This window comes from Salvelinus sp. IW2-2015, linkage group LG20 (assembly GCF_002910315.2).
Source record: "Salvelinus sp. IW2-2015 linkage group LG20, ASM291031v2, whole genome shotgun sequence".
NCBI classification, from domain to species: domain Eukaryota; kingdom Metazoa; phylum Chordata; class Actinopteri; order Salmoniformes; family Salmonidae; genus Salvelinus; species Salvelinus sp. IW2-2015.
The window spans coordinates 62,995,959-63,018,947 of NC_036860.1; the positions used below are offsets into that span (position 1 = coordinate 62,995,959).

The following is a 22,989-nucleotide window of genomic DNA, read 5'->3' on the forward strand; positions in this document are numbered from 1 at the left end:
ACAGACAGACAGACAGACAGACAGACATTACAGACATTACAGACAGACAGACATTACAGACCAGACAGTACAGACAGACATTACAGACAGACATTACAGACCAGACAGACAGACAGACATTACAGACAGACATTACAGACCAGACAAACAGACAGACATTACAGACAGACAGACAGACAGTACAGACAGACAGCACCTCGGCCAATCAGAGCATGATATATTTTATTTTCGCTGCTCCAGTTAATGGTGACACTGTTAAAGGATTCCCCATCATTATATATTGTCTTCATTATAAAGCACTGGAACAGTCTCACCCCATCATTATATATTGTCTTCATTATAAAGCACTGGAACAGTCCCACTCACATACTGCAGGTATATTTTAACATTCATTCTCACCCCCTCTGTATTGTTTTGAGTAAAATGAGTGTTGTGTTTTGCAGCTCATCTAAGATGTTGGTCAGCTTTAAGAACAAGAGGCTGTCCTTCACTGTGTCTGTGACCAACAAGAAGGAGAATGCATACAACACCCGAGTCATGGCCACATACTCCAAAAACCTCTTCTTCGCCTCCATCACTCCTCCAGTATGGATCAGCCTCTTTGATTTTTAGCATGACACCCACTATAGGATGACTATTTGCATATTTATCAGTAAACATTCCCTAAAATTGTGTGATTAATTTCAGAGTGATGAAACAGAGGTGAAGTGTAGCTCCACCCGAGAGACTCGTAGCCTCTCGTGCCAGGTGGGATACCCAGCTTTAAGGAAGAACCAGGAGGTAAGACCTGACGACAAACAGAAAGACTATGGGCATGTGTGTAGCTCTCTCTCTCTCTCCATGTCAGCCAGGGTTGTCGTTTCCTAAACAATACACATCTGTTCCCTGCAGGTGACATTCGTAATCAACTTTGACTTCAACCTGAATCAACTGCAGACCGAAGCCGACGTGAGCTTTGAAGCTCTAAGGTAGGAGTACACAGAACTTGCTTGTTTGTTGATTACATAGTAATCTCTCTTAGTCCTATGGATCTTCTGTTACATGACAGATTGATTGATTGCATGTGCTTATTACAGTGACAGCACAGAGGTGAACCCCTCAGACAACCACGCCTCTATCTCCATCCCTGTCCACTATGACTCAGAGATCGCTCTCTCCAGGGAAGCAAATCTCAATTTCTACGTGGTTGACATGGACAATGAGGTGAAGACCACAGTGAATACTTTCAATGACATCGGCCCTGAGTTAAAATTCTCTCTGAAGGTGAGAAATAATGCACAAACAGGTACACAGTCATAATGTGTCAGTCAGTGGTAAAATACTTCCCCCCCTTGTGGTAGAAATGGTAAGACAAGTGTTTTCTCTTCTGTTCAGGTTTCTACAGGGAATTTCCCAGTGAATATTGCCTACCTCACAGTCTCACTGCCCAGCGATACAGCAGGAGGCAACCCATTACTGTATGTGACAGGAGTCAACACTGCACCTGTGAGTAAAAATAACCAGTCAACCTGTCTCTAAATAACTAGGCATGGCCCAGGGTTGCTGGTTCAAATCCCAGGTTTGATGGGGAGAATCTGTCAAGAATTACCTTTCTGATGGACTTAGTTATATTTGAAAGAGATTGACTGTTGCCCTCTTGTTGTTCTGTAGACTGGAGATGTCAGCTGTGAAGTAGCCAGCCTCGTCAATCCTCTGAAGATCAGTGAGAAGCCCTACACACCATCCTTCTCCAAGGAGAACCTCATGGGCACAGAGGAGCTGGTGCGTTTGTGTGTGTATTTCTGTGTGACAGAGAGAGACAAAGATAGGTTCACAGTTTTACATCTAATGATCTCCTCTGAATGCATATCAGGGTCATTCCTACGATGGTTCACAGTTTTACATCTAATGATCTCCTCTGAATGCATATCAGGGTCATTCCTACGATGCGGTGCCTTTTGGAACTCATAACTTTTGAGGAAAAGGTATATATATTTAAAAGAAAAATAGCATTCTAATCAGAAAAAAGGACATATTGAAAAACATATTGGTCAAGCTCAGGCACTTATTTGTTTTTTCAGGTTCTTTTTATAACCTGTCAGGTGCATAATCCTAACAGGGTGGACATTTGGAGCCCAAATTCAAATCAAATCAAAATCAAATGTTATTGGTCACATACACATATTTAGCATATGTTATTGTGGGTGTAGTGAAATGCTTGTGTTCCTAGCTCCAACATTGCAGTAGTATCTAACAATTCACAACAATACGCACACATCTAAAAGTAAAAGAATGGAATTAAGAAATATATACATTTTAGGACGAGCAATGTTGGAGTGGCATTGACTAAAATACAGTAGAATACAGTATATACATATGAAATGAGTAAAGCAGTATGTAACATTATTACAGTGACTAGTGTTCCATTATTACAGTGACTAGTGTTCCATTATTACAGTGACTAGTGTTCCATTATTACAGTGACTAGTGTTCCATTATTACAGTGGACTAGTGTTCTCATTATTACAGTGACTAGTGTTCCATTATTTACAGTGACTAGTGTTCCATTATTACAGTGACTAGTGTTCCATTATTACAGTGACTAGTGTTCTTTCCTATGTTCCATTACAGTGATAGTGTTCCATTATTACAGTGACTAGCTGTTCCATTATTACAGTGACTAGTGTTCCATTATTTACAGTGACTAGTGTTCCATTAATTACAGTGCTAGTGTTCCATTATTACAGTGACTAGTGTTCATTATTACAGTGACTAGTGTTCCATTATTACAGTGACTAGTGTTCCATTATTACAGTGACTAGTGTTCCATTATTACAGTGACTAGTGTTTCCATTATTACAGTGACTAGTGTTCCATTATTACAGTGACTAGTGTTCCATTATTACAGTGACTAGTGTTCATTATTACAGTGACTAGTGTTCCATTATACAGTGCTAGTTCATTATTACAGTGACTAGTGTTCCATTATTAAGTGACTAGTGTTCCATTATTACAGTGACTAGTGTTCCATTATTACAGTGAGCTAGTGTTTCCATTCATTACCAGTGATAGTGTTTCCATTATTACAGTGACTAGTGTTCCATTATTACAGTGACTAGTGTTCCATTATTACAGTGGACTAGTGTTCCATTATTACAGTGACTAGTGTTCCATTATTACAGTGACTAGTGTTCCATTATTACAGTGACTAGTGTTCCATTATTACAGTGACTAGTGATTCCATGTACATAAGGCAGCAGCCTCTAATGTGCAGGGTTGAGTTACCAGGTGGTAGCCGGCTAGTGATGGCCAAGAAATGACACACAAAAAAGAAAAATACTGCAAAGTTGCTTAGGAGCTAGAAGCAGTGCTGTCATGTCTGTCAACGCCATCTTTGTTCAAATTAGCCATAGCTCTGTGAGCAAGCAAGTTTGAGCTAGCATAATGTTGAACACTTGAACAGGATTTTAACTTCTCTATCAAACATATTTTAACATTTTGAAATGTGGTTGATTTTTCTCTATAATTAAGCCTAGCAGGGTGTAAATGTATGAGTGGGACATACAGACTAACAACATGAAACATGGAAGACTAGATAAAGCTGAGTGTTTACATTTATTTAGCTTTGCACTTGTCACGCCCTGCCCTTAGAGAGCCGTTTTATTCTCTATTTGGTTAGGTCGGGGTGACAGCACTATTGTTTTCCCACCAAAGAAATGATGACACTTCCTGAATGTGGTGTCATTGTAGGAAGGGGTTGTTTTCTTAAATTGAGAATTAAAACAAACTAACAGGGTGGAAAGGGATATCAGGGACACTCAGCAAATCTTAAATAAAATAATAATAAATACAATAATCATGAGGGAAAAAAACATTATTGATGAGAAAGAATGTAAATAGGGCTATAAAATAATGAAGAAAGATTTTAATTATGTTATTACTTTAAGGCTTATATTTCTTGTGGAAGTTGATGAATAACACGCGAGGACATGGCAAAAACACCAACATCCACTGAAACAAAGTGTTCAAAATGCAGAAAATTCCCTTTCAAGATCCTTATTTTAGTTTTTTTAATGTAAAGGACWCCTGACCTTATATTTAACATTTTATTAAATATATTTTACATTTTACACTAAAAACAGAAGTGATATTTCCTCGGGACAGAAAAGGCCCCGTATGGTTGGAATTACCCATCTATTGTTTTCGGATTCTTCCAGAACTGTAAGACAGCCAAGTGCCAGCCTATGAAATGTGTCCTGAAAGACATGGGGATGATGAGCGATTTCTTTGTGAACGTGACCACACGGATATGGAACGGTACCTTTGCTGCTGTAAGTATAGATAGACAAATTAATCTGTTCCTCATCATTTACATGCTTGCTTCTCCTCCTCTTTAATGGTGTCCAGACATCACCTCATTAATCCTCCTCTTGTGTTGTCTCTGAGCAGTCCTCATTCCAGTCCACTGTGCTGACTGTGAGCACAGAGATAGAGACTTCCCAACCTGAACTGCTGGTCATCTCTCACAAGCACCTGACGGTACTGGACTAATACATCAAATACATTTCAATACACCTTAATGTTATATCTTTGATGTCCAGGCAGAGTTTGTTAATTTGTACAAGTTCAATGTGTTTAGATGACCAGCATATTAACAGCTACACTCCTTGTATTGCCTGACTGCTGGTGTGAAACATCCTGTCTTCTCCTGAACACTGTCATCTGTCTCCTGACCTGTCTGCAGGTTGGCGTCACCATCAGTAAACCAGGGGTGAAAGGGGAGATCCCTGTAGGCGTTATTGTGGGCAGTGTGATTGGAGGCCTGCTTCTATTGGCTCTCGTCATTGGCCTGCTTTGGAAGGTATGTGCCAGTCTTTTGCACTTTATGATGTAAAACTCTCTTATACTGAACTACTGAAAAATAGCAGATGCTCTGAGCTATCCTAACAAGACCAGCTAGCCTTACCTCAGTATCCTTCCACATTGTAAATATGGTATTAGAACTGACCCTGTATATACAGCGCTCTCCGTAATTTTTGGGACAGTGAAGCATTTTTTCTTGTTTTGGCTCTATACTCCAAAGGTTTGGATTTGTCTGCACTTTAACCTCATAGTCATTGTTTGATTTCAAATCCAAACTTTTGGAGTATAGAGCCAAAATTTAAAAAAATTTAAAATGCTTCACTGTCTCAATTATTATGGAGGGCAGCGTAGCTTCTTACTTTGTCATGTTCTTATTGCTTAGCGTGTGTTTTTGTTCTACCTTGTTATATTTAGTGTTACATTGATATTGATTACTGCATTGTTAGGTTTGGAGCTTGCAAGAAAGGCATTTCACGGGCACTTGTGCATGTGTCATTAAAAACGTGAAACATGAAATACTCCTGCGTCATCTCTTATTCTTCCTTCACGTCTTCTGTTTGTGTGCCTTTCTCTCCCTCTGTCTCACTCTCGCTCTGTCTCTCCTCCCAGTTTGGTTTCTTCAGGAGAAAGTACCAGCAGCTGATGAAAAACACTGATGAAGACCAGGCGGAGACCGAGGGTCTGCAGGAGAACGCAGCAGCGTGAGAACCAGGCGCAGGAAAGAACCCATCTTAGAAACCACAATGTGCCAACAGACTGAGAACACAATGACCAAAGACCACAACCACACACAAACTGAACAAACGTGATTTGTTCATACATATTGATCAAATGGCTTGTTAGTGGAAGGGGCTGTTTGGGTGGTGACTTTAACATGGTTTTGGTTGTGGAGTGAACAGAAACACATTGTTTGAGCATGTTAGAGAGTGTGTCTTGATTGGGACCAAAGAGACAACAGATTTTATTAGTGGAGGTAACATGATTCTCTAACACCAAACCACCAAACACCCCGTTATGTCGGCCATCTTGGATCCTCCATAGGGAAGTTATTTATCTACAGTGCATTTTTGCTGGCTGAATTCATACTTCAGTACTGGTATTCCTTTGTTGAGGCCTATTGTTGAGTAAGAAGCTTGTGTAGAGTAATTTGTCATATCAATTGATGTTATTGATATCAATTGTTGAAAAGCACAGTAGTACACTGTAAATAGCCTTTCAAATGGATATAGACAATAGTTTACACATGAGAGATTATGGACATTATCATATCATAGCATGTTATCATATGCTAGCATATGACGTTCTCGGTGCTTTACATTGCAGTGGGAGGGGTTTGGCATTATGTTGATGCCGAGGCATCCTTATTTGTCAAGGAGAAATTTRCTTGAATATCAAAATAATAACAGAACATCAACAACCTATCTTTTCTACTTTCACTGAGGCACTTCCTGGCTTTGAGTATCTCAGTCACTGTTTTACAGAGACAACGCTGTATAATTACCCCAGCCATACAACTGCCTTGGGAGACACTGTGACGATGCTGTCTTTAGAATATACATCAGATTAATGTAAAAATTGATTCATTGTACTATTTGTAAAAATGTAGTGATATTAATCAAAGAAAGGCAGAGTTATTGAATGTGTAGAAAATAAGTATATTTATTGTGTGGTTTCTATATTAAATATGTATCATTCAAATATTTTATTATCAATAGATAAAACATAACACTTAAACAAGTGTTTTACTTATTCCTTACATAGCTATGGTGAAAATGCAATGTTTGAAGCACTTACCGGTTAATCTGTTTATTTTGTACAGTCATTGTATCATGATTGAGAGAAACAACAGCAACTAATTCATTGTAGGATACAGACGGTAGCAAAGAGTAAACTCTCTGAGATAATGTTTATGACATATTTTTGCACTGATAGTTTTACAGGTGTTATTTCAAAGGGTACATACCACTTCCTTCATTACGATTTTCGAGCATTCATTTTTTTTATGACAATGTTATTGTGTTCATTGAACCTTTTGATTTTGTGTTGTAAATATGCTGATGGGGAATTTTATTTCATTAAAAGTTTACATACATAAAGGTGTGAATGACTTCATTTTTGTATTGTTTTGGACAGCTTTAGATTTACTGATACTGTGTGTGATATAATATTTGTCATAGAAAAGCTCCTAGATGAGGTCAGAGGTCAACTCTGTCCTGTCCACTGGCACTCCGTGTTCTCTTTCCAACAGGACTCGTCAGCTTCATACACCTCCTATCAAAGACAGAAAAAATCCCCCAGTATTAGCTTCCCGTTGAACTAATGCTGCGTCATAACCAAGTGGAAGGTGGTAATTACCAGTTGAGAATTCGTAAATAGCAGTTGGATGCATTCATGTGCTTTGAACTCATTGAGAAACGCTGATTGGCTAATGGCCAACAAGCTGCGTCAACCTTAAACCACAGCTATTATGATATTAAACAAATTATAATGTTAAAAAAACATATTAATAGATAGCTTTTTATGACTAAATGTTTTGTTGTTACATTAAACTGCCGAGAATTCTGTTATAGAGGTAATTTCTTTAGTAGATCCTGTCAGAGGTCAGCATGTAGGAGAAGTCTGTGATCAGGATGATAGAAGTTACCCACTAGTAATTACCAGTTGGAGGGGCGTTCAATTAGATTATTCCAAGTCCAATGTGGTAAATACCACCTTCTCACTTGGTTATGAATTCAGCATAATGCACATATTCAAACTGTGTCAGACAGGCTTCAGACAGGCTTCAGACAGGCTCTGGAGCCGTGTCTGTCACTTGACAATGATTAGTTTCACGCAACTCTTACTTAATGAATAACCTATGCCTTGTGATCATTATGCAGAGCATGGTACGAAGTACACCATACATACATTTTGTAAACACTTTACATTAAGTTGCTCTTATACCTGTGTAGTAAAAATGTAATTATTAGTATAATACTGTAACAACATTGTATTAACACATATAGCATTTCCGTGATGACAATAACTGGTCATCTGTATTTCAGTTGGTAGATCATGGTGCTTGTAACTCAGTTGGTAGAGCATGGTGTTTGTAACTCAGTTGGTAGATCATGGTGTTTGTAACTCAGTTGGTAGATCATGGTGTTTGTAAATCGTTGGTAGATCAATGGTGTTTGTAACTCAGTGGTAGATCATGGTGTTTGTAACTCAGTTTGGTAGATCATGGTTTTGTAATCAGTTGGTAGATCATGGTGTTTGTAACTCAGTTGGTAGATCATGGTGTTTGTACTCAGTTGGTAGATCATGGTGTTTGTAACTTCAGTTGTAGATCATGGTGTTTGTAACTCAGTTGGTAGATCATGGTGTTTTGTAACTCAGTTGGTAGATCATGGTTTGTACTCAGTTGGTAGATCATGGTGTTTGTATCTCAGTTGGTAGATCATGGTGTTTGTAAACTCAGTTGGTAGATCATGGTGTTTGTAACTCAGTTGGTAGATCATGGTGTTGTAACTCAGTTGGTAGATCATGGTGTTTGTAACTCAGTTGGTAGATATGGTGTTTGTAACTCAGTTGGTAGATCATGGTGTTTGTAACTCAGTTGGTAGATCATGGTGTTTGTATCTCAGTTGGTAGATATTGGTGTTTGTAATCTCAGTTGGTAGATCATGGTGTTTGTATCATCATTGGTAGATATGGTGTTTGTAACTCAGTTGGTAGCTCATGGTGTTTGTAACTCAGTTGGTAGATCATGGTGTTTGTAACTCAGTTGGTAGATCATGGTGTTTGTATCTCAGTTGGTAGATCATGGTGCTTGCAACGCCAGGAAAGTTGCTTTGATTGCCAGGACCACCCATACTGTATGCACGCATGACTAAGTCGCATTTGGATAAAAAATCTGTTAAATGGCATATATTATTATATTATTATTATATATTAGATTATCTGTCTGTAACTACATGATCAGGTGTTTTTACCTTCTTCCATATGGGCACGGTGGCTTTCAGGGTGTTTTTACCTTCTTCCGAATGGACAGGGTGGCTTTCAGGGTGTTTTTACCTTCTTCCGAATGGACAGGGTGGCTTTCAGGGTGTCTATACAGAACTGCACTGCCTCCAGAGAGTTCCCTCGGTGAGGAGATGAGATGCCGATGATCACACTGGCCTCATTCACAGGCACCAGCCTGGAAAACAGAAGAATAAACTTAGTCTTGTAGCAGTCTCTCATAAAGTTACAGTTCCCCACACATAGTCTCACATAGTAACATAGTTACTGTCTCAGAGTTACAACACTGTTATTAGGTAGATAGTTAGTTAGTTAGCTAGTTAGTTTACCAGGAATGTGACAAGGAGAGTGGTGTGAAGCTCACCCCAGTCGATGATGGACACAGATGTTCCTGACAGTGGGCCATCTTGCCCTGATGTCTGTGTAGATCTTCCTGAGTTCTGATTGGGCCATGGGGACATAGGCTTCATACTCCAACTGCACCACCTTCTTCCCCTCAAAATTGTTCCTTGTCGTCCCTGAAATAGGACTCATCAGACCAAAGGACACCAGTCTAATATCCATTCCTTGTGTTTCTTGGCCCAAGCAAGCCTCTTCTTCTTTTTGGTGTCCTTTAGTAGTGGTTTCTTTGCAACAATTCGACCATGAAGGCCTGATTCACACGGTCTTCTCTGAATAGTTGATGTTGAGATGTGTCTGTTACTTGAACTCTGTGAAGCATTTATTTGGGCTGCAATTTCTGAGGCTGGTAACTCTAATGAACTTATCCTCTGCAGCAGAGGTAACTCTGGGTCTTCCTTTCCTGTGGCAGTCCTCGTGAGAGCGGTCCTCGTGAGAACCCTTTTTTTGGTTACTACATGATTCCATATGTGTTATTTCATAGTTTTGATGTCTTCACTACTATTCTACAATGTAGAAAATAGTAAAAATAAAGAAAAACCCTTGAATGAGAAGGCGTGTCCAAACTTTTGACTGGTACTGTATATGAAGATGAGATATGTGTAAAGTCCCTACTCACCTATGAAGATGGAAATAGCACCACAGGAGGGGCCGGTGAGGAGTCTGACACTGCATCCACAGAGAGCTTGTCATGGGTCACCTTGACCAGGTCCCTCGGACCCCTTCCTCCTTCCTCAGACATCTCTGTGTTAGGAATGAGGGATGAGGAAGCTAAAAATAAGCAGTCAGGGGGTCATATAAGTAAAACTGAAATTGGTGGAGATAGATAGATTTCTGCTGGAAAAATAAACTATACACTAGATGAAATTGAGATCAGAATTCACCTCGATATTCTGAGATGGTGTAATTAACTATTGTGTGTTTGAGTTCTGGTAGGCTATTGTTGACAGCAACATGTCTCACCTGAATTAAGAGGCCTATTTATCCCCCCCCCCCTTTAGAGGTGGAATGACAGCAACCTCGCCACCGTCCCTCAGGCTCTTGCGCTGGTCCCCAAGGGTCACATACTTCTGACGCACAGCCAAAACAAATGAATGGTGCACGGCAAACAGTCTGGGGAATAAAGACAATACATTACATCATGAGTTAAACGAAAAATAGCTCTTCGAATTCAACTTGTATGGTCTCTTATTTACCTGGGGTGTCTGTTGACAAGGTCCTCCCACAGCTCAAGGTTCATCAGTTCTGAAAGGACCCTGATCGTCTCTGATTTGTGTCCCGTCAACTCAGCACTTTTGGCGAAATACAACACTGACATCTATTATAAACGTAAAGACAGCAAGACACTAATCAATTGTAGTTCCACTCATGACAGAGAGACGCAAACAATTCAGATAAACCTTGAGCTGTCACTGTCATGTTGGAGAGTTCTGCAAATACTGGTTTCAAATTAGCGCAATAGGCTGTTTAAGAGTGTTCATTTGCCAGGCTATTTGAAACCAGTATTTGCAGAACTCTCCAACATGACAGTGACAGCTCAACRCTCTTAAACAGCCTGTTGCGCTTACTTCGGTAGTCATGAATGAAGTTGTATCCGCAAAATTGATCAAATTAATGTAGGCTACTATGTTATTACTGCCAGACCCTGGACCATGTGTATTTACCTCCCCAGTCGCTCATCCTCGCAGTCAGCTGACTGGTATGCAGGAAATAGGAGGCGTACACATTCACTCCAATATCATTCTAGCGGACAGACCACTAGATGTCACCCTAACGCATGTAGGCTAGACCCAAACAAATCAAAATTATGCCATAAAGAAAATTTGAAACCAGATTTTCCCCTCTATCATGCATAGTTGATATGCCATGCTCACTTTTTATTCTGTCTATGTTGTGTTGCTATTTGAGGTTTAGCCTATATAAACTCTGACTATTATGTATCGGTTGCAAAACGTTAGAAATTTCAATTTAACCATTTAACTGATTATTAGAGGTTAGGTCATTCGATTCGATAATTTCAACTATCACAAAATCATTGCTCTCTTGGCACACCCTTGGCACAAGCACTCAGACACTGGACCAGGTGAGGTGCAGTTCTAGATGTCTACCAATGGAGGGCGCACGATATCACAATTTGAAAGCAGAGCCTTTATGGTTGAGGACGTAAATCTAGTCTACCTGTCCAGAGGTGGCACATGTGAGATGCCACCTGTTAAGGCGTTGCGACATATGGGGGAAGCTATTCACACTAAGGCAGCTCAACAGCTAAGCGTTGGCTAATGTATATGTTTATCTTTAAAAGCCTCTTTGTAGACGGGATTGGACAGCCTATATTTATATGTTTGACCCCAGAGAGCGAGGGCCAAACTACTCACCAATCTATTATTGGAATGGTTGTATTCCTGTGGCTATTATTATCATTTCTTATAGGCTATCTATCCACAGCAATGGAGAACTTAGAAAGATTAACGCATAACCAAAACCGGCGTGGGCCGGTGGGTGTACTAGCCCACTTGGAGAAAGAAATTCACATATATTTAACCCTATTGTATTTGTATTTCTTGCGAATAACTCTGATAACGAATATACTGCATCATACGAACTTTTAATGACATCTCAAAACAGCTGTTATGAAATTTTACGCAACTAAAATATTTGTGCAAACAACAGCAAATGAATGTCGTTTCAGTAGGTGTACAATTAATGACACAGGTACAACCGTCGATCAGAATTAAACATTTGTGTTGAATGCCCTCTGATCAACATTGTGTTCTTCACAATCTCTTTACCCACCAATGTCGTCAGTACTCCTGCCCCGAAACCATTCTTTAAAATCCTTTAATGCACACTCACTATTGAGAAACTCTATAGAGTCGAGTTACTGTTCAGGACCTGATGAAGGGAGAACTATACCAAAAAATATATCCCCCACCCCACCAATTTGAAGACCGCCCACTTCAGATATTTAGCTAGAGACCCTTAAAGATTTTAAAAGAGAGACGGAGTCAGACAGTTTGACAGTCACTCACTGAGCTTTGCATCGCGTGCGCACAGACACAACTTCTCCGCTGCGCGTCAGGACTGCAGTCGTTCGCGCCACTATGCCATCCGTTCCCATGTTTAGGATGCTACAAACACCACAGCTCCGTCAAGGCGTGATTGCGCTTTTCATGTGGTTCACTCACTTTATGGACGACTACAAAGTTCAGGGTGAGTATGCTGTGATTGATTATGTGACCAGTTATATTGTTGAGTAGGGATGGTATAACTTTTTAAGGTCAAATTGTAGGCGACATTGAAGCATCAGCCAAGCTGATCAGTACATGTATCTTCCAAATACCTCATAAGAAAATATGGGTTATAGTGTGGGTTGTGTGGGTTGTGTGGGTTGTGTGCTCATATTTGTCTTGAATGATTGGGATTGTGTCTAAATCAAAATATGTTGGATCTAATGTAGTTCATCAAAACATGCGATCAATCATAAAATGACGCACGGGTAGGCCTAGTCTGAAAGAAAATCTATGACCAATTGGTAAACGGACATGTACAAGCTTTATTGCATAATTAGGTCGGAGATTAGTCAATGTGACTTCCTATACCTCTTACAAGTGGGTCATTCTCCTACAAGCTGAGCTGATAGCCTGAGACAGATGGACTGGTGGGTCCCAAGGAGTGAGTGAGTACACGCTGCTCCTCCCTTGCGTCCTCCGGTGAAATCCCGCTGCATTGGGATTTATTGGTCTTTACGCAATCAGAACACATTTGGCATAACCTGTATTGTAGAACTTTTCTCCAAACAAAAAAGTAGAAATGGATATAAGGTGCTATGGGGAAAAGTTGGCGTTGTTTAAGATTTAGCATGCTCAAATAAGGCAATACTCTACCGTTATACGCGTGCGCATACGATACTTTAATTGGACACGGACCGTCTCTCTCCAGCGGGTAACTGCTGGTTGCAGCAGGGAAAGAACGGCCGGTGCCAGGTGCTCTACATGTCCGGGATGACCCGGGAGGACTGCTGCCGGAGTGGCCGTCTGGGCACCGCATGGACCGAGGAAGATGTGCCCAACAGCACGCTGTTCCGATGGATGATCTTCAATGGAGGCGCGCCTAATTGCATACCTTGTAAAGGTGAGTGATGATCAATATCATTACTTTAAGTGGTGCAACATTATTCTGATGGAACTTATTCTGGTGGAACTTCTTACAAAAAATTCCAACATGTTATCATGTGTATGGCATGTCATATGTTAATGAACTATAATTACTTTCTGCTATAATGGGTTTTGATAAAGAATTTGGTCTTATATCATATTCATTATGTATGATGACTTGATTTGTTCCTCAATTAATACACCCACCCATCCATCCATCCGTCCATCCATCCATCCATCCATCCATCCATCCATCCATCCATCCATCCATCCATCCATCCATCCATCCATCCATCCATCCATCCCAGCACATGCGATAGCGTTGACTGCGGTCCTGGGAAGAGATGCAAGATGAACAAGAGGAACAAGCCCAGGTGTGTGTGTGCTCCGGACTGCTCCAACGTCACAAGGAGGGGGTCCATCTGTGGTCGGATGGAAAATCCTACAAGGATGAGTGTACATGCTCAGGGCCCGCTGCAGGAACCATCCTGACCTGGAGGTCCATACCATGGGCGATGCCGCAGTAAGTCCCCTCAGGATTAAGGTAGCAAAATTCATGAAACGTTCCGAAAATTCCCAAGTTTTCCAGATATCCCGGTTGGAGGATTCCATCCCTGTTTATTCCATCCTGATTCTAAGAATTTTGGGACGTTTCTGATGAATTTCGCAATTGATTATAAGTATGTGTATAAGGGTCCAGTGAGTACCATTGCCAGACTTGGTTTTCATTTCAGTCTATCCATAAAAACTGATATTTCTGAAATAATTATATCTGACTTGTGAGACTATTCCAGCTTGGGAAGCGATTGTTTTCCCACTGTATGGCACAAGGGGAGGCAACTTGGTCACTGCCATGTATACATCAGGTCTCGACCGCGACAGTAGACTAGACATTACAGTACCATGGTCTGGAGGCAGTAGACAAGACATTACAGTACATGGTTCTGAAGCAGTACTAGACTAGACATTACAAGTAAACATGTCTGGGAGGCAGTAGACTAGACATTACAGTACCGATGGTCTGGAGGCAGTAGACTAGACATTACAGTACATGGTCTGGAGCAGTAGACTAGACATTACAGTACCATGGTCTGGAGGCAGTAGACTAGACTATTACAGTACCATGGTCTGGAGGCAGATAGACTTAGACATTACAGTACCATGGTCTGAGGAGGTCAGTAGATCAGACATTACAGTACCATGGTTTGGAGGCAGATAGACTAGACATTACAGTACATGGTTTGGAGGCAGTAGACTAGACATTACATAACATGGTCTGGAGGCAGTAGACTAGACATTACAGTTACCATGGTTGGAGCAGTAGACTAACATTACGTACCATGGCTTTGGAGGCAGTAGACTAGACCTTACAGTACCATGGTTGGAGCAGTAGACTAGACATTATACAGTACCATGGTTTGGAGGCAGTAGACTAGACATTACAGTACCATGGTCTGGAGCAGTAGACTAGACATTACAGTACCATGGTCTGGAGGCAGTAGACTAGAAGCATGTACCAGTACCATGGTCTGGAGGCAGTAGACTAGACATTACAGTACCATGGTCTTGGAGGCAGTAGACTAGACATTACAGTACCATGTCTGGAGGCAGTAGACTAGACAATTACAGTACATGGTTCTGGAAGCAGTAGCACTAAGACATTACAGCTACCATGTTTGGAGGCAGTAGACTAGACATTACAGTACCTGGTCTGGAGGCAGTAGACTAGACATTACAGTACCATGGTTGGAGGCAGGTAGATATGACATTAACAGTAACCATGTTTTGGAGGCAGTAGACTAGACATTACAGTACCATGGTCTGGAGGCAGTAGACTAGAATTACAGTACCATGGTTTGGAGGCAGTAGACTAGACATTACAGTACCATGGTCTGGAGGCAGTAGATAGACAATTACAGTACCATGGTCTGGAGGCAGTAGACTAGACATTACAGTACATGGTCTGGAGGCAGTAGACTAGAATTCATACCATGGTCTGGAGGCAGCTAGACTTAGACATTCACAGTAACATGGTCTGGAGGCAGTGACTAACATACAGTACCATGGTTGGAGCAGTAGACTAGCACATTACACGTACCATGGTTCTGGAGCAGAGACAGACTACAGTACAGTGAAGGCATAGCTAACCATTACAGACCATGGTCTTGGAGGCAGCTAACCTACGAATCACATACCAGTAGCGGTTCTGGATGGCCAGTAGACTAGGACATTACAGTTACCTTCGTTGGAGGGCAGTAAGACTAGACATTACAAGTACCATGGTCTTTGGACGAGTGACTAGACATTAACAGTACCATGTTCTGGAGGCAGTAGACTTAAGAATTACAGTACATGGTCTGGAGGCAGTAGCACTAGACATTACAGTACATGGTTGGAGGCAGTAGACTAGACATTACCAGTACCATGGTCTGGAGGCAGTCTAGACTAGACATTACACGGTTGCGGAGGCAGTAGACCTAGACATTACAGTACCATGTGTCTGAGGCAGTAGACTAGATATTACATACCATGGTCTGGAGGCAGTAGACTAGCATTATTAGCAGTTATACTACCTGTCTGGAGCCAGTAGACTAGCATTACAGTAACATGGTTTGGAGGCAGTAGACTAGACATTACAGTACCTGGTCTGGAGCAGTAGGACTAGAACATTCTACAAGCTTTACGCGTTGGTCTTGGCAGAGGCAGCATAGTACTAACATTACACTACCATGGTTGGATGCAGTAGAACTAAGACACTTACAGTACCCATGTCTGCCGAGGCAGTAGACTAGACATTACAGTACCATGGTCTGGAGGCAGTAGACTAGGCATTACAGTAACATGGTTTGGAGGCAGTAGACTAGACATTACAGTACCGTGCTCTGGAGGCAGTAGACTAGACATTACAGTAACATCGTTTGGAGGCAGTAGACTACACTTAGAAAAAAGGATTCCAAAAGTGTTCTGCATCTGTCCCCATAGGAGAACACTTTTTGGTTTCAGGTAGAACTCTTTTAGGTTCCATGTAGAACCCTTTCCACAGAGACCTGGAACCAAAAGAGATTCTTCATAGGGTTATGCTGTGGGACAACCAAAGAACCCTTTTTGGTTATAGATAGCACCTTTATTTTTAGGAGTGTAGTACCATGGCCTGGAGGCCGTAGAATAGGCATTATAGTAACAGACTCGGACACTGATAGACAGTACACACAGCTCAGGGAAGACTTCCCTATCGACCTGATTCATAGCACATGTTTTGGTGCATGGGCACAGAGGCAGATGGGTTTAGGTTCTGCAGGCAGGGCCAGCTCTAGCCACTTGGAGGCCCTAACCGAGATTTTAGTGGTCCCTCTCTGTACGACGGAGAGAAGCATTTTAGTTTTAAAGTTCATTTCCTGCAATTCTACACATTTTGCCTTGGTGCGGAGAGATTTTTTTGAAATGTTATAACACATTTTATGCAACTCTACTAATTTTGCCATGGGGCAGAGAGAAGAAATTTGCAGTTTTACAGCTAATTTCCTGCAATTCAAACCATTTTGCCATGGGGTGGAGAGAACATTTTAGCAGTTTTAAAGGCCCAGAAGCGCGGAAATTCACTTTTTTTCAGCTGAAATACGATGCCCATGATGTTGCACAACGATTTCAATCAATAAGTAAAACATTAAGTCAAAGTATGATATATTTTGGGTTGAAGTAGTAACTTTGGATGTTTTCAGTACCAATGCTGTGTGTTTCCCCTGTGATAGGACGTGCTAATACTTTCCTGTCTACATTTCTTTTCAGGGCTGGGTTTTGTTTGAATGTTACCACCCACCAGCATGGCTAATCAGAAACACCTGCAAAGTTCTTCCTCTTCACGAGTTGCGATTGAGCTGAGCAATACAATAGATCATGTTTGGCTGAGCCGAACAGTTTTTCGCTGTAGTCTACATTTGGCTGCCTGAGCCATGGAGCAAATTAAAATAGGGTGTGCACACTTATGTTTTTGCAACTCCACTTTTTTATCATAACCCATTGGATAATTTGTCAAGTTTTACTTATTTTTGAGCTAGTCTGTATTAAAAAAATATATATGACCATTTTATAAATTGTAAAATTGCGTGTGATATGACTGCATTTTGGAACCCCGCACCCCCGAAGATGAATGGTTTTGACCACATTCCACTGCTTTGATTGGTGCAGATTCCACAAACTTGTTTATCTATACTGAAAAAATATATAAACGCAACATGTAAAGGGTTGGTCCAATGTTTCATGAGCTGAAATAAAAGATCCCCGAAATGTTCCATATGCATGAAAAGCTTATTTCTCCCCCAAAAATTGCACACATTTGTTTACATCCCTGTTAGTGAGCATTTCTCCTTTGCCAAGATAATCCATCCACCTGACAGGTGTGACATATCAAGAAGCTGATTAAACAGCATGACCATTACACAGGTGCACCTTGTGTGCAGTTTTGTCACATAACACAATGCCATAGATGTCTCAAGTTTTGAGCGAGTGTGCATTTGGCATACTGACTGCAGGAATGTCCACCAAAGCGGTTTCCAGAGAATTGAATGTTCATTTCTCTACCATAAGCCACCTCCACCGTCATTTTAGAGAATTTGGCAATACGTCCAACCGCCTCACAACCGCAGGCCACGTGTAAACAAGCCAGCCCAGGACCTCCACATCTGGCTTCTTCACCTGCGGGATCGTCTGAGACCAGCCACCCGGAGATGAAACTGTGGGTTTGCACAACCGAAGAATTTCTGCAGAAACTGTCAGAAACCATCTCAGGGAAGCTCATCTGCTTGCTTGTCGTCCTCATCAGGGTCTTGGATTGACTGCAGTTCAGCGTCATATCCGACTTCAGTGGGCAAATGCTCACCTTCGATAGCCACTGGCACGCTGGAGAAGTGTGCTCTTCACGGATGAATCCCAGTTTAAACTGTACCGGGCAGATGGCAGACTGTGTGGGCGAGCGGTTTGCTAATGCCAACATTGTGAACAGAGTGCCCCATGGTGGCGGTGGGGTTATGGTATGGGCAGGCATAAGCTATGGACAATGAACACAATTGTATGTTATCCTGAGGCCCGTTGTCGTGCCATTCATCCGCCACAATGACCTCATGTTTCAGCATGATAATGCACAGCCCCATGTTGCAAGGATCTGTACACAATTCCTAGAAGCTAAAAATGTCCCATTTCTTCCGTTGCCTGCATACCCACCAGACATGTCACCCATTGAGCACGTTTGGGATGCTCTGGCTCGACGTGTACGACAACGTGCTCCAGTTCCCGCCAATATCCAGCAACTTTGCACAGCCATTGAAGAGGAGTGGAACAACATTCCACAGGCCACAATCAACAGCCTGATCAACTCTATGTGAAGGAGATGTGTCGCGCTGAATGAGGCAATTAGTAACATTAGCTAGCTATATAAGGTTAGCATGCTAGCTAGGTACACTGATGGATGTCAGTGCCCTGCTTGCTATTATTTCTCCACTCCATCTTGAAACCACCACAATGTTCCATCCCTCAATTCGTGAATATGTATTATCAGCCTGCGTCATTCTTCGGAGGTGGAACGTAAACAAGAATTTCTGCTATTGGACAGGAATGATGTCAAAATAGTGGCGACATTGCCCTCTATTGGGGGCCTTTAAAGCTAAATTCCTATAACTTTACACATTCTGCCATGACTTATGCCATGTTAATATGATATCTGAGTGAGCATGACAAAAAAATCAATGGGGGCCCCTTGAAAGTCAGGGCCCCTGGGCACAGTCGGAACTCAGCCATGATTGCTACAAGTTTAGATAGCTGGCTAGACTAACTACCAATCAAAAATTGACATGGCTAATTGTCAGCTAATTGAATGACTGACATAACAAGAGAAAAACTACTGATCCACAACCAAATTTCGAAATTGCACCTGGTGTATTTTACTATTTTTACTCTCAATAGACCTGTTATGTCGCTTATGCCTGGAGCCGGCCCTGTCTGCAGGTCCAAAAAAGACCAGAAGTGTGAGGTGGAGTCTGCCATCTGATATCACAGATAGGCTAAGTCAAACTTAGGCAGTAAGAAAGCGTATAGATAGACTATCAGCAAGGAAAAATGAACATCACAGGTGGGGGAATATTTACCTGGTGTAACCTGAGAGTTGTGAAGTGAAATGTTTAAATTGTGTGTAATTTTAATGTTTCACATGACATGAATAGTGTCACATGTGAGTCATGCCTCTACGTGTGTGTGTGTCTTTCCATCCACAGAGACGTGTCATGGAGTTCGCTGCCCTGGCTCCGCGTCATGTGTCGTGGACCAGACCAACAATGCCTACTGTGTGACCTGTAATCACCAGTGTCCAGAGGTGAAGTCACCTGACCAGTACCTGTGTGGCAACGACGGCGTTGTTTATGCCAGCGCCTGTCATCTGAGGAGAGCCACGTGCATCCTGGGAAGGTCCATCGGCGTGGCGTACGAAGGGAAATGCATCGGTAAGTACTGGAGCATCAATATGGGGTGCCGTTTGTAAAGTTGATACATCACACTTAGATCAATGAAGATTTCAGTGTTTTGATGCGCCAAGACCTTTGTCAGAACATACCAGAGTAGTAGGCCTACTAAGCATCCAAAACATGTCTGTTCTGTCTGTTCTCATACACACAGACAGGACACTAGGTCTACCTCCATCACCAGAATCATGGTGTCTGTGTGAATCAGAAATAGATCAGCGCTGGCCTGGGTCTGTGTGGGAGTGTGATAATATTGTCTGATGCTTTCTGTGTGTGTCTCCTCTCTAGACGCCCGGTCATGTGGCGACATCATGTGTCGGGGAGCGAAAAGGTGTCTGTGGGATGAAGCGAGTGGCCGCGGACGCTGCTCTGTGTGTGACGAGCCATGTCCGGAGAGTCACCCGGGTGAGAGTGTGTGCTCCAGCGACAACAACACCTATCCCAGCGAGTGTTCCATGAGGCAGGGCGCATGCGCTCAGCAGCGTCACCTGGAGGTCAAACACTCAGGATCCTGCAACTGTAAGTCTACGGTTGATGCGTGAAATGACACCCTATTCCCTACACTGTGCAGCACAGCGATGCACCCACTGAGAACTTATGAGAAAGTGTCTTAAACTCCAAAACAGGCTTTTCCTCAGTCACTTTACCCAAAGTCATAATTGAGGGTTAAATCCTAACTTTCACTTAAGCCGAATTTTCGGCCAGCTGTTTTCAGCAACTGATATTTTTGAATTAGGTTGTCATATTGGCAGGTTTGCTAGCAACAAACTATTTAGCTAGCTTCTAGCCTAGTGTTTGATATGCAATGCAATCTCCTCGTAATGAACTATGTTGAGTGTCCTGACGAGAAGGCAAACGTTTATAGCTATGCCAGGCAAAATCAGGCACCGTCATTCATTTGGATGTATCCAAATTCATGTCAATAGGAAACAGCTTAAAACAAATGCAAATGCAGCTACTTTTCTGTTTTTCTGACTGCAGAGGTTGTGACTGTTAGCCATAGCTAGTTGGCTAGCTAGCAAGCAAGGGATAAGAACGTAAAGAACAAGCGACTGGGTCGCATCCATATATATCAAACTAATCAAAGAAAACATGAAAAAGTATGAATTCGCTTATAAAATAAAAATATCAACAATAACAAAAAATATTACTACTGAAGAATTTGTGCTGAATATTGTTTTCTTTGAAAACTTTGGTTGTAAGCGGGATAAACGCCTCTGTTCTGTAGCTTACATTAACTTGGAACTCCAAGCCTACATTACCTCTGTCCATTATTTTCAAGGTAATGTAGGCTTCCAATGTAATGTACAGAATGTCGTCTTTTCATCCCTTACTTAGTGGCCTCTGTGTCAAAGCCACGTACACAAAAACATCTCTCTCTCTCTCTCTCTCTCTCTCTCTCTCTCTCTCTCTCTCTCTCTCTCTCTCTCTCTCTCTCTCTCTCTCTCATTTCCTCTCTCTCTCGTCTCTCTCTCTCTCTCTCCTCGCCCTCTCTCTCTCTCTCTCTCTCTCTCTCTCTCGTCATGACTGAACATTCATAGTTACCGGCTATTCTGGTTGTTCCCGATGATGTTTGGTTACTCATTAACATAGATCATGTGGTCTCTCAGCTTATGCCTCTCCTCTAATTACAGAACAAGTGCCTTGTTTTTTCCTCCTGTAACAGTAAACAGTAAATGTTGCTGTAATTAAATTATTTCAGCATGTGGGATTATGAGGTACTGGGTTTGTGGATGGGTTAAAGCTTTTTGATGGGGGGGTTTTCCCTACATTCTGACTGTGGCTGTTTGGTTTTGGAGATAAATCTTTCTGAGTGGCAATACACCTCCACAGGGTGGTCTTTGTAGATATTGGTCCTGGACCCCTGTCTTGTGCATCAAAGTTAAGTTGTATTGTGTTATAGAGGATGGCGTATATGAAGCCGTGGTTCTGTTCTCATCTGTTTTCAGGTTTTATTAAACCAGGTTTAAACCATCCACACATAACTGCCTCAGCCACCCGCCTGTCCCCCTCTCGTCAAGCCTCCAGCCTCTCTCAAAACACCTATTACAATCCACTTTTTCTTCTATGTCCATACTCTGGTCATGGAAGAAGAAGAAAGCAGAAACTTGTTGTCAGTGAATCAAGTCAAGGAAAATAAGCTTACTGTTGCACGTGTGATTCCTTCTGTTGTAGGGTCATTGGGCGGTGGTTAGTAGATGCATTGGATCTTAGTTATAGTTAGTTAGATAGCGTTAGTTATTGGTTAGAGCGTTGGAAGGAAGGCTATACTGGAAAGAGGTTGCAAGATGGAATCTCCCCGGCTGACAAGGGATAAAAATCTGGTCGTTCTATAAAGAAAAAATAAATATACTCCTCCCTGAACAAGCAAGTTAAGCCTCCCACGTTCCTAGGGCTCATTGAAACTAGAATTTGTTCTTAACTGCTTGCCTAGTAAAATTAAATTAAAATAATAAAAAGATTATGCTTAATTTTGCTGTGAGATTCTGTGCTGTTGTTAGGGTCAATGATGCTATGTCGCTAGCCAGTTGGAGATCTGTGCTGTTTGTTAGGTCAATGATGCTTTATGTCGCAGTGGAGATTCTGTGCTGTTTGTTAGGGAGGGGTCACTGATGCTAATGTTGCAGTGAGATTTCTGTGCTGTTGTTATAGGGTCATATGCTTGGTGCATGAGATTCGTGTGGCTGGTGTTAGGGTCAATGATCTTATAAATGTTGCAGTGAGCATTCTGTGCTGTTTGTTAGGGTCATATGGTGATGGCTTAATGTTGCACGGGTTGAGGATTCTGTGCTGGTTGTTAGGGGTTCGTTGATTCTGCGGATTCTCCATTAGGCCATATTGACCCCTAAAGCACAGCACAAGAGGAATGTCAAACTGCTAACCATTAGGTTAGGTGACATGGCATTGTTCAATTGACCTAACAAGAGGTAGCATGGATCATAGGACATCAGAATCTCACTGATAACATTAAGGCATCATTGACTGTATGTTGCATCTACAACAGCAGCAAGAAATCTCACGCATGAGAAACTACATTAATGGCATCAGATAGTTGACGCCTTGTTGTATAGGACAACAGGTCAACG

General features: G+C 41.8%; 2 protein-coding genes and 1 pseudogene across 4 annotated transcripts in view; 2 read left to right on the forward strand and 1 right to left on the reverse strand.

The window, feature by feature from the left end:
* LOC111980050 (integrin alpha-2-like) overlaps positions 1 to 6,938 on the forward strand; it is a 51,029-nt gene extending 44,091 nt beyond the window's left edge. Inside the window, exons 21-30 of the mRNA XM_070449562.1 lie at positions 454 to 585; positions 688 to 780; positions 892 to 968; positions 1,077 to 1,263; positions 1,375 to 1,485; positions 1,651 to 1,761; positions 4,197 to 4,310; positions 4,429 to 4,518; positions 4,724 to 4,840; positions 5,452 to 6,938. Coding sequence (XP_070305663.1) covers positions 454 to 585; positions 688 to 780; positions 892 to 968; positions 1,077 to 1,263; positions 1,375 to 1,485; positions 1,651 to 1,761; positions 4,197 to 4,310; positions 4,429 to 4,518; positions 4,724 to 4,840; positions 5,452 to 5,547 — 1,128 coding nt within the window. The 3' untranslated portion in view covers positions 5,548 to 6,938. The remainder of the gene's footprint in view (positions 1 to 453; positions 586 to 687; positions 781 to 891; positions 969 to 1,076; positions 1,264 to 1,374; positions 1,486 to 1,650; positions 1,762 to 4,196; positions 4,311 to 4,428; positions 4,519 to 4,723; positions 4,841 to 5,451) is intronic.
* Positions 6,633 to 10,290, reverse strand: LOC111981018 (molybdopterin synthase catalytic subunit-like). Of its 3 annotated transcripts, none has more exons than XR_011481802.1 (5): positions 10,207 to 10,290; positions 9,863 to 10,014; positions 9,209 to 9,749; positions 8,817 to 9,022; positions 6,633 to 7,113 (listed from the first exon to the last, which is right to left on the reverse strand). XR_011481802.1 is itself a non-coding variant. In XM_070449560.1 (5 exons), the coding sequence occupies exons 3-5, from the start codon at positions 9,406 to 9,408 to the stop codon at positions 7,045 to 7,047; spliced, it is 393 nt and encodes a 130-aa protein (XP_070305661.1). In that variant the 5' UTR covers positions 9,409 to 9,749; positions 9,863 to 10,014; positions 10,207 to 10,290; the 3' UTR covers positions 6,633 to 7,044. The 3 variants fall into 3 exon arrangements, 2 of the variants coding, with proteins under 2 accessions (XP_070305661.1, XP_070305662.1); XM_070449560.1 differs by having other exon boundaries at positions 8,899 to 9,022; XM_070449561.1 differs by having other exon boundaries at positions 8,858 to 9,022.
* A 1,922-nt stretch (positions 10,291 to 12,212) lies between these two features.
* Positions 12,213 to 22,199, forward strand: LOC111981017 (follistatin-A-like; annotated as a pseudogene).
* The last annotated feature ends 790 nt before the right edge of the window (positions 22,200 to 22,989 follow it).